The 12,490-nt window shown below is 39.2% G+C and overlaps 1 protein-coding gene across 10 annotated transcripts in view; it reads right to left on the bottom strand.

Moving 5' to 3' along the window:
* kmt2cb (lysine (K)-specific methyltransferase 2Cb) overlaps nt 1-9,232 on the bottom strand; it is an 83,101-nt gene extending 73,869 nt beyond the window's left edge. For 7 of the 10 annotated variants that reach the window (XM_067605909.1, XM_067605908.1, XM_067605910.1 and 4 more), the window contains exons 1-2: nt 8,352-9,232; nt 2,251-2,439 (exon numbers count right to left, since the gene is read on the bottom strand). In XM_067605909.1, coding sequence (XP_067462010.1) covers nt 2,251-2,438 — 188 coding nt within the window. In that variant the 5' untranslated portion in view covers nt 2,439; nt 8,352-9,232. The remainder of the gene's footprint in view (nt 1-2,250; nt 2,440-8,351) is intronic. The other 3 variants (XM_067605907.1, XM_067605911.1, XM_067605917.1) reach the window with 1 other exon arrangement.
* Between the last annotated feature and the right edge of the window lie 3,258 nt (nt 9,233-12,490).

The raw sequence follows: 12,490 nt of genomic DNA, 5'->3' as shown, positions 1-12,490 counted from the left end.
TGACCACTAGACATCAGCTATATCTTCAATTACAACGCCTGGATATTTTTATAAATACTTCTTGATTTGAATTTCATATAGAAAACAGGGGCTGAGTTGACATTTCTTTGTTTCAAATTAAATGGCTCCATGCTAGCCAGATTTAATATGATTTTGGATTTTTGACACTGCCTGCCTCACAATCACTTCTGCAATACAGTTTACTTACCAAGGACAATTTTTGGAAAGTTAAAATATTTTGTACATAAGTAATAATACACAATAAGTTGTTCTGATTCACAACACTAACTGACGAGGTGAAGGCAAGAAAAGCCATAATGCAAAACAAGATTGTCCATTTTTTTCCAAGTTTATTTGAAGTCTGCTTTCCAAGGATTTGCAACCCTGTAGAATGCACCCTTTTAAAAATATTCTTCTTTGTTGCATTTAGAAAAATATTTCAATCTCAAACTGGCTCTTCATCAGGGACAGAGGCATCCTTGCACATTGTTTAGCTGTCTAGCCCTCAACTTAACCATTTTGGTTCACGCTCACTCCTCTCACAGCGTTGTTTTCGGTTGCAGTTGTATCAGTGAGAAAGCTCTAAAAACCAATCGTACACTACCTGCTCAACACCAAATGGCAAACTGATACAGTTAGCCACTAGCTAATGAACACAGTTTTGCATTTAGCGGCTAACAAGGCCAAACACCTCCCCTGACAGTTGGTAGAGACCAAAAACAGAGCTACATTTAGTGTTGTTAAATGACTCACCGACACATGAGTCCAAATGAATGTTTCTCCATAACTGCTGGATGTTTAAATAAGCAACTGTTTGCTAAGAAGTTTGCCATATCAACATAATAGGTGATGATATGCCAATGTTGTTTCCACTGGCCCCAAGTGGGCAAAAAAAAAAAAAAAAAATCAGTTATTGCAGGTTTAAATTTCTGACAATTTAAGGAACTGCAGGTAGACCAAAGAGCAGTGGGTTTATAGAAATGCAATAGCATTCAGATAAGAAAAACGTTTCATACCAAGGGGAGTGTTTCCATGACTCAATTCAGATTATGAAAACATTTCATCCCAAGGGGAGTGTTTCCATAACTCAGAACATGAATGTGCCATCTCCAATGGTGCCTACTGCCCATTGACTATTCCTATATCAAATAGACCACCTCATCCCCCATTCAGAACAACACAGGTTAAACCCACATCATGGGGTCTATCTGTTCAGCTGACCCTACTCCATGACCCTCCTCTCGACCAGAGTTGAATGTGGGTCAGATGCTGCCCGGCATTGGTGAATTGGCATTTCAATTAGGAATAGAAATTAATTCAGTTGTACTGATGTATAAATGTAATTTAACCAGATAGCGAAAAGGTAAACAGTAAAAAAGAGAGAAAAGGAAGGAAGAAGAGAAACAGAAAGTGTAAAGGTGTGTGTGATCAAGAGAGAAGGAATGTGGAGTATCTGCCAACAGTGACAACTAGAGTGACAGCTGTCTTGTGAATGGGTCCAGTGGGTTATAAATATGGGGGAAAGGTTAAATGGACTGGACACCTGGCCGCACGACTATTACTGAAATAAAAAAAGGCCGAAAAGGAACATATTATGCTTTTTGTGATTTTCTGTTATTTATATACTGTTATGAAGTCAGATATCTATGCTTAACATGGTCAAAGTTCCAAAACTTGAGCTTAACGTACGCGGAAATGCTTCCCAAAAGTCAAAGGCCCAGACTTGAACGTGCTCTGAACGCTTCGTTGGCAAAGTTTTTTTCTACCTTGCCGACGAGCTGACATCAGCTCATTGTGCATGCCCATAAACGGCCATCTGTTCCTTTGTAGCCATCTGTAGCCTTTATTGATAAGGTTTTTCCATGCATTGTTTGCGTTCTCTGCTCTCATATTTTGGATCCCATTTCAGTTCAAACATGTACAGATGTAGGCCTATTTGAGAAGTTGACCTTTTGAGTAAAGAACAAGAAAAAGAAGTGAAATTGGGAGGGGAGCCTTAGAGAGACAGGAGCTTTAACGGCCAGAGTTTGTATATTCCAGTAGAGCCCCAGATTTAAAGTATAGACCTGTAAATGTGCATAATATGTCCCCTTTAAGAAATAACCTTGGTTTAACCTTATAGTATTTGGGCACCATCACAATTCAAGTAAGTTGCAATCATCAAGGTATGTGCATTTCTTCGGAATAAGAAACTTTCACGTTAGTATAAATTTACAAAATTATTTCTTTAAAATGAGGTAAAAAACATACTTCTTTCTGTTCTTAGACGTGGATGAGGGTGGCACCTGGGGTAGGGTGGCAGCAGCATCCTTGCGCGGCCTGCCACGTGGTCGCTTGTCAGCGTGGGCAGGACTCCCTGTGGATGTGGCCCCTACACTGCTGGAGGACGGCGGGGGTCCCTGGTCAGAGGGTTCCACAGTCTTATCCTCTGATGACATTCTGAAAAAAAAAATGGAGAGAAATAGACGATTGTGATAGTGTTACATTACAAGAAATCTTAGCTTGAAAAATTTATTATTTTCAGACACCAAGAAGAAAAACAGGTACTCATTTTCACCTCCTTTGATTTTAGATTGTTAACAGGCTTTCAGAACGGGTGGGTGGAAGGAGATGATACATCATGGGAACATTCAAGCCATTAGTGTTGGAAGAGCATATCATGCAGCTTTCTTCACTGATATATCTAGAGCATTTTTGTTTACCCTTTCTGAGACTTAGACAAACTGAAGTGTCTACACAAAGAGTTGAGGTTTTCCCATATCACATACATGCATAAAATTGCATAAAGTATGTGGTCGGTTCAATAGCTTATATGCAATTACATCTATTTGAATTGCAATTGATTCTAGTAAATATATAACCAAAATGCTTTTTCCCCTGTGATCGTGTGTCACTTAATAAGACACTCTGCTATTAGTGAAAGACACCTAGTTCTAATCATATTCAGTAGCATTTTAGATGCAGTTTACAGTCTGTGCCAAAGGTGTTTTGCCCTTTATCCACCTCAAGCATTTCTTGCATAATTACTCTAAAAATGTGAAAACCTGAACAGAGAAAGGCTCATCAACTCAGCCTTTTCTTTTCAGCCCAATCCAAAGTATGTGAGTGGAGTGGCAGCAATTGTCACTCTTTACTAGGGGTGTAAGAATGCACTGTGGCATATTTCGCGATTCAAAAACATGACGATATGCATTGTGAAGCTTAGAAGTGGATCGCTATATCAAGTCAATGAAATCATGACCTCCAGAGGATGTAGATGTCATTTACTGATATTAATGCAAGAGGGCGCAATCAAGCTAATTTCAGTTTGCTTGACTGACCTGTTGTTGACTCTGACGTTCACTGACGCAGGGGTCACGTTGCTAATCCTAAAACCTATCACAGCCCACATCATCAACCACCAGTGGGAAATGGTGAGTTTTGTTCTCCAAATGCACACAATCACACACTGGCCAAAATACTGCTGCGGTGTTGGAAGTGGCTGTTAATGAATGGGAGCATGCATCACCAAATCAATCGTTACAGACAATTCAAGAAACATGGATGTAGCAGTGAGCGAGTCCAGGCTGGGACCGCACATTAGGCGTTTAGCCCACGGTTTAAATCTGGCCACCTTAGCGGGACTGGGGGTTCCCCGTGTTAGCCATTAGCTGGGCTGTGTGAGATGAGGTGCAACATTTTTTCACAGAGGTAGCACTGCCACTGTGACATTAGCATCAAAACAAAAACTGCTAGGACTGCCACCGCATAAACTTATGATTGACGTAAGCACCTAGTGGTTTTGTGGTGTGGCCAACTCAGGTGTTTTGTGGCTTGGTAATGGGTATTCACCTAAAGTTCAGACATTTGCACCTCATCTTAAAAGGACATTGCCGTTTATACATTAAAGATAATCTGATTTAGGCATGCTTATTATACACTAAGATCTTTGAATGTTTTCATTCATATCAAACCGTGAGCTCTGTATTGTCGATCGCACTGAACTGTGTTTTGACTGTATCGTTACACCCCAACTCTTTACATAGAGCATCCATTAATCATTTTAGTCATTCTTGCAACTGAAAATGCCAAAAATCTGCTTTGTCATACATGGTAGTAAACTGAATATTTTGGGGGACAGACTGTTGGTCATACAAAATAAGATATCTGAAGACACCTTTGTCTCAGGGATACGGTCATTTTTCACTAATTTTGACATTTTATAGACAAAATGATTGAGAAAATAATTAGTATATTAATCAATTATGAAAATAATCATTAGTTGAAGCCCTAATCCATATACTGTCTCTGTTTGAATCAAGCCATTTTGAACAATGTTGCAAATCAGTGAAAGGGCTTCTTTATGGCAATATTGGATTTACAGGATTTTTGCAAAAATGTGATGAAGTACCTTGACTTTTCACTGAAAAATTACATACAGTATACCGTGATCCAGGAGTTCCCCCACATCACACAATCCTCATTCAACTGAGGCAAAGTCCACTTGGGTTGAAAATATGAAAGACTCAGTAGTTTTCCTCTTCATTAATGTAAAGAGATGGGAGCAACAAAGAAAAGGCCCTGTGGATACTAAGAGTAACTACTGAGGTTCCTGGTAAGTTTGGATATCAGTTTGTCTGAATATCTGTAGATGGCAAATCCAAAATATCCATTGCCTGTTTGCATTCAAAAATGCAATAACAAATAAAGCAAGAAAAAAAATTCTTTGGATCGTTTCCGAATAGAATTTGCTCATTAGATGTGACTCCGTGTTGGAGTTCACTTCAGCACTTCAAAAACGCTTCTTGCTCCAAGCTCCAGGAACAGTCATGCTACTACGCACCTCACACAAACACTGGTGCAATCAGATGTCTCATACAGAGGCAGGCCTTTCTTACTAACGTCTTTTGGATTTCAAATTGACTTAATTTGACACAATAACGTCTCAAAGATCACCAAGCACAAAAACCCAATGTTTACCATTGGCAATTAGCATAGCACAGAATTCTGCCCCTTTTTATGCAATGAAACTCAACTGTATAGAGCTCCTCACTTAAGGTAAAGTTATAGATGGATACCAAATTAAAGCAAAAACAGCATTACGTTTTCAATAAAGTTTTGGGGCACCATAAGCCTCCAGAACAGGTTAAATGTACCTGACATAGATTCTACACCTCTCAATCTAGTGGAGGAATGAACACTATTCTTCCAAAGATATACCCTCATCTGGTGTTTTGATGATTGCGGTGCAAAGTGTCAGCCAACACGTTGGTCTAAAATCTCCTATAGGTATTCAGTTGGGGTGAGATCATGTGCCTGCTAAGACCGTAGCATATGAATTGAATCATTTTCATACTATAGCTATTGACCTCCTCAGGCCCTGTATGTATGCATCTGCATTTTTATGTTTTTCATGTGTTCAGATTTCTGTGATTTCTTTCTGAAAATGTGTTCGTGCTGTGCAAACTGCTTTTATATGTAGGCTATGTCTCGTAACCATCAAGCCTCTCTCAACAGAGTAGTGCAGTGAGACCTACTGTGCTGCAAGCAAGTGATGCAAATCAAGTGTTTTGCTCATCAGTTAAAGCTAACCTGATGCTTGACGAAAATTTTGTCTAAATCTGTAGAGATTGTTTCGGTTTTTGCTATTTCCAATGAACACGCTCAGGCAAGCGAACTGCGTGCTACCTGCCCACTGCCAAGCACGCAATGGAAAATGGGCACCCTGTTGACAATGAATGCATTTCAGCTTAGTTTTTTATTGTCCTGAAGTGTTTTTAAGCTTGAAGTCCTTTTTCTTCCATCTTATGCACAGAACTTTAATGACTGTGGCAGTGGACTATAAGCAATGGACTGTAAGCACTGTCAAAACGCTGAGTTCACAGCAATGCCAAGTATCATCCAGAGTAGACAGACACTGACAAAGGTCTGCTGCTGCTACTGCTGCTGTTGTGTTACTTTGGCTACACAACACAACTGGTGTATACAAGGACAAAGCTATTAGGAGGCTGCATTAGTACAACTTTTACTTTCCTCAGGTCTTCAGCAACTTTCAATGGGATGTTCATGTTGATTTTTTGTCTGATGTGTAAGTGGGCAACCGTTTGCTAACATATTAGTGATAACTGCTTGATAAGCTCATGATATATCATGTTTCCGTGAGTTGATTTTGGAGTGGTCAAAACTAGTTAAATATAGCTTTTAAATTAGAATAACTTATGGAGATTTCTAAGGTAAACACACACTACTTATTAATGGTGCAACAATGGCACCACTCATCTATTTTTGGTCCATGATTTCTATTGCGTGATTGTATAGTGACATGAAAGGTTTTATGGTTAACTGAGTCTTGTGACCAGGCAGTGATGCAATATTATAGATGTGAAAATATCATTAAACCCTTGCAGAGCCTTGTTGGGCTTGGTTATAAATATGCTCTAATAAATTATTAATGCCTGAAATTATACCTTTTTGAGATTATACATCCATTTTTCACATGTTAACAGTCTCATTCTTAATTTTTTTTTTTTACTATGAACATCCCCTTCCCAGAAAGGAAGAAAGACAGAAAGATAGAGTAGGCCTACCTGTTTTTGCACCACATCATTCATTTAAAAAGTAAACTACTGCCAAATACCATCATATTATGTTTTTTCCCCACCAATAATTACTTTAATGGTTACTTTTGTCTTCTAAAAAAAAAAAAAAAAAAATACACAAGCCACTTAGCTTGTTTTTCTGTGCCAATATGCAATTACATCAGACTAAATTGTGACTAATCTTTAGCATGAGTCACAGGAAAGTCAACTTAGCTTCATTTTCAGTAAAGCAGTGAAATGCATTCAAAAACCATGGTTAGTCTAATTTGCCTCACCACATTTGGTAACATTGATAACATTTGGAACATGACATTTGTACATTGTAATGTCCACGCTGAGGTGATATGTTGTTCCCCCACATTACATTTATTTGCTTTTAACCAGAATCATTACATTAAACAGGTATTACTTAGACATCAATGCTTTTGGAGGTTAGATATAGTGGAGCTGACACCATCTTTCTATTCATGGTAATTATCTTCTTCTCTTACGTCTATATTGGCCTCCACCTACCTCCAGGCTCTTTGGACAGATGGTGGTCCAATAACACAAGAAATATTAGTCATTAGAAGGGTTAGACTGTCAGTACAGTTATTATGCCATTATGAATTTGATCTCAAATCCTCAAATAAGAAAAAGGGACTTACATTGTCCTTGAAACACTGTAACTGGTGGTGTAATTAGTTTGATAAGGACCATTTTATAACCAGATTTACAACCAGGTATGCCTCAGCTGATAGTGATGAGAAAAACGTTGATAGTTGGGGCATCTGAGGTTAGGATCCGGTGACTACTAGGCAGTCACGACCACCACGGGCACAATTGGAGACATGCTAACGTTAGCTTTTGTTAACTCAAGCTTGGGCACAAAGCAGTTGCATACAGCTAACGATAGCTGCTGCTAGCCTGTTGTGTTGAACTCTGTCGCCTTTCCTCGGCGACCACATACAAAAACTAACAGTGGGATCGCCTGAATGAGGCAGAAACTACAGAAATAAATGACCCTATCTTTCATATTTGATTCACAATAGTAGCTTCGACTCGGCTTTGAGAGACATTAGCCAGACAACTTTGAAAGTGTCTCACACAGCAAACAGGTTAACCTACCTATGGTTGCAGTTAGTTGGCCAACTCATCGTACCAACTAACGCCTACGCCAAAACACCAAACATTGATGCTTCAGCCTTTTGTCTCCCCGCAGCTTGTGTTAAATGTTTTAGTCTGGGAATGATGGCAAAGTTAACGGGTAACCTCAACTACACTATTCGTAAGACAACTTCCAACTAGGTACAAGGCAGTGATGAGCATTAACACACACACACACACACACACACACACACACACACACACACACACACACACACACACACACACACACAAAGGCTCGGTCTATTCAGTGAAACGGAACTGTGTTGGGGAACTACAATGCCATACAAAAAGTGAAAATGATACGTTACACAATGACGTAAGCTTTGGTTTCGGCTTTTCGGTACCATCTAACGTTAGTTGTGTGTGACTGTCGGTCGAATATATTGTGGTAGAGGTGAAAACATGTAACGTTAGCCACCTATTTCTAGTTACATAGCATCCATGAGCCTCTCTATTGAATGCTCCGTTCCGTTGAATAGTCTGAGTCATGAAAACCAAGGCGGCGACAAACCCCCAACATCAGACTGGAGATGGATAATGTTGGCTCAGCTTTGCTTCAGAAAGGTGCATGCCAAACAACTCTAGCTCACACGAGAGACAATTAAACTTCTCATTAAGGCTTACCTTCCAGCCCTATGAATAGCGAATTATCCTCTTCATGTCCAAAATAATGGGTGATGAAACGTCGCACTTTTATCAACCAGCTAGCTAGCGAGCTAATTGAGCTAGCTAGCCTCTCTCCAGTGAAGCAACACCGCAGTTCTCAAAAATGCATTACGCATATCAGGATATTCCAACGTTGCAAGGTTATTCCCAACTTTGCCCATTTGATGGAAAGACAGCTGATGTAAATCCAACAGAAAACCGCTTCACTGGCACATGCATTTGTGGAGAGGGGGTGGGGGGTGGGGGGTCACTTTCCTTTCACCAATGACAGCTGTCGTCGCACGAGTTAGGGTTATATAGCTAGTTGGTGTTAGCCACCCAAGTCTACGGCCAACAATTTTACCATTAACGTTAAAAAACAAAGCCCAAATCCAAGCGGTCGTAACAGTCAGCACTCCGTAACTGAAACTTTATATGTGAATCCACAGAAAATGTACAGCGACGCGCAACGCAAATGTTGGGTGCCGACCGCTTGGTTGGCAACTGGTCCTATTTTCTTCAGCTGCGACAAGCTGCAGGACCGAGCGGACAGTTAGGACTGCCACGCAGTAACCGCCGCCTCCCAGGACATGTAAAAACAAACATTAGCTTTCTAAAAAAAATAACACTCCACCTGCCACACCGGCCGAACTGCGAAATGACTATGAAATATCACAAAATTAAGTTGAAGATGACGCTTCGGTGTACTCCATAACGGTGGCCATATCTAATGATAAGTGGCACCGAAGCACAGCCCCCTCTAGGCTCCTCAAAAACTAGATCCACCTCCCCCTTCCACAAGTACGACACACAAATCTTCCCGAATCGGTGTGACTCGTCGACAAGGGGACGTTTCGTGAATACAGCAAATGTTTAATAACATCGATGAGAAGTAATGCCAAAAACACAACGTAAACCATTTGACAATTTCTTCAAAATACTCTCTGACCCTGCGGAGGGATATGGGCATTTAGTAAATAAAATAATGGCTAGGAGGGTTAAAAAAGATGGAGCCTGGATTAAAGCCGGGTTGGAGGGGATTGCAAGCCATTAATGCTACAGCTCATGCAAATCTTCGCCAGCAGCAGCAGCAGCAGCAGCTGTAGTGACTCTAAACAGGCATCATCAGCCTTCTCCTGTGGAAAACACAGCGATGGATTAACTTTAATACGCGACGTGGTGGTTCAGGGCTAGTCCTGGTAGCACCCATTAACCAAACGGACCAAATGGCAGGCTAGCCCCATGACAACGTCTCTTCTCTCTCCCTCTTCTTTCTTTCTCAGACAAACACACGAGTGTACACTGATGCAGACATTGCAGACATTAGGTGTTTAGTGGAGGTGGCTTGCAAACTGGCAGACATACTGTACATGCAGGGGTTAAATTTCGGAAAAGCCCCCAGGGGTCGACTTCCAGCGGCTATACACAATATGCAAGAGCCAGTTGGTGTTACGTATTTATGTGCATTTTGCTGTTTTTGGGGGCTTTTCTACTGTTCTAACTTACTGAGTTTCTTCGAGCGTAGCGGCCATAAAATTTACTGGAAATAAACACAGCCCTATTCCTTTAAATGGTAAACCTTGGCACCCCTTACCTAGACTATGAGCTCCTCCTGCTGGACAATATGACACAAGACACAGTGTATGCAATTCATTATTATTGTTTTTTTTTTTAATTAATATGAATAATTTGGAGACAAGTAAAACAAATCATGTAACAATATGGATGGATGACAAATGAAATAAAATCTGTATAGTTAAATAAGTGGAGAAACTTGAATGCAGATGCCTCCAGTTATCGCTCTGGTACTTTCACAGTCAGCAGTTCTCAAACCAAAATAGACACCTATGGGAGATTGTTAGACAGCCTTCTTCACCATCATCATCCTCATACATCAATTGAGGGAATATCTTTTGGGAGAATAGTGCTCCACTTCCAAGTTTCAGAGACTGCCCAACACCTACAATAACACTTTAATTGGCGTTTCCTTCAATTTATCACCCATCTGTGGATATTATGTACAACATGTATTACAGACTAATAATAGAACAAGAAATGACATTAAGAATAAAGGGGCAAGGGAAGTAAACTGAACCATACCAAAACAACTAAAATGGAGGAAAGTAAAACAGAGAAAAGGAGGAGCAAAGGAGATTTTCAGTAAAGCCTATTAGTGTATGAAATATGTCATACAGGCCTTACTAGCATAATCATTAGTAAAAACACAGCAAATATCATACTTCAAGCTCTCCTTTCAGTACACTGAGGCCTTCCAGCAAAAGAAGGAAACACAATAGGAATTGGCCCATATATAATACAGAATAAAAGTGCCCAAAGCAACATTTTTGTCTCTTTTTAAGCAGTTCTGCATGGCTGAAAATGCAGGGTTAGGAAATGAAGTAGCCCAGCATTAGAACTCACTTGCTTCAATAATAATTGGGTTATGCACAAAAATGTTTATCACAGAATTCTTCAGCAATGTTTCATATGAAGAGGAAAAAATGTGTCAACATCTACAATTTAATATATTGAGTCAATTATTTAATGAGACAATGTGTAGTATCTGTATAGCATTAGGTGATGCATGATGACATCAAAAGTCAATTTTTTGGTTAGCAGTGTGGCCTGACAACCTGAAAAGTGTGAAACACTGCACGTACAGGTGTCACTTTCTAAATTATGACCTTGGTGCTGGTGTACTTTTACACCACTAACCACCATTGACCTAATTACCTTGAAACACAAAAAGCTGATGTTAGTGTTGCATCAGTGATACTGCTGTGGGCCCTAATTCCTACATGTTCGAAGCTAATAAACACTGATCCATGTAGACTCAAGACTGTTACTACTGTCAACGGTGACTCTCTACTTAATATTAAATTGAGGGGAATTAATATTTATGCAATAAATTATTTTATGTCACTGGAACTCAATTTAGACCAATGTATAAAGATTTGTTTTACTATCATATATATTTGTGTTACTCTCTGTCAATAGTCCTAATGGGGCTTTTTCACATTTTGACTGGTCATTGTAGGAAAAGTACAGTGGGCAAAGTGACAGTGAGCCAAATGCACAATACCAGGACCCTGAAACTGAAGCAGCTAAATAAAATTCAGCTGTCATCATTTTTATTATTTATACCTGTGCTTTTTTACTGTGACAAGTCAAAATGTCTTACATGATAAAGGCTTATTACAACCAACCAATCCCTGACTTATTTAATATTTCTTCGATGATAAAACATGAAAAACTCAAAAAAAGGCATTTGTATGTTACAAAAAGTTCCTACTTTGTATTTTCTGGTAGCTGTAGATTTATAAAGCAGTCCTTTATATAATAAGGCTTTATCACCATGTGATATTTATAAACTGCAATGTAAGACAGTAAAACAGTAGAAAAGCCCCCAAATCAGAAAAACACACATGGAAACAAAGACTACACCAGCAGCTTCTTCTGAAATAATATTAAAAATGTTTATTTGTTTGAGGTATAGAGGAACAATTTTGGCATATTACAGACAGAGGGCAGCATGGCTCCATTTTATATAACACTTGGAATAGTAATCAAATCAAATTGGCCATTATCATTCAACATGAAAAATGCAGTCTGACTGTTTTTCTCTCCCTGTCCAACATCCCTCTTTTCTATTTCTTTACCCATTGTTCATATTATCATATTTCAAGTGATACACAATACCAAGGTGTACCCTTGAGAGACATGCTGTTTATGAGTGAAATATTCTCTATATTTTATTTTGTGAGGTGAGCAGTCACAAGAGATGTCAGGGTCAAAAAGGCCAGTGGAGAAACAATGAACCCAGTGAAAGGATATAAAAATTCAATAAGCCTATTAGTATGTCCTTACTGAGCTGATACAATGTACTATTACACAAACAAAAACTCACCACGTTCCACTAAGTTTAGCTTTTGTTGGTTGATGTTCAGGCATGTAGTGGAAGGAAAATCCATCTGAAGTCACTTCCCTATGTAAACATTTCTGTTTCTGAGACTTTCCCCATTTTTTCATGCTTATTGCAATATTTATGATTTTAATTTATGATGTAGGTTTATATAATTATTATCAGATAAATGTGTTTTAATACAATGAGTAATTTC

This window comes from Thunnus thynnus, chromosome 12 (assembly GCF_963924715.1).
Source record: "Thunnus thynnus chromosome 12, fThuThy2.1, whole genome shotgun sequence".
Classification (NCBI taxonomy): domain Eukaryota; kingdom Metazoa; phylum Chordata; class Actinopteri; order Scombriformes; family Scombridae; genus Thunnus; species Thunnus thynnus.
Note: the sequence above shows the minus strand (reverse complement) of the source record. Positions and strands in the feature narration are given on the sequence as shown.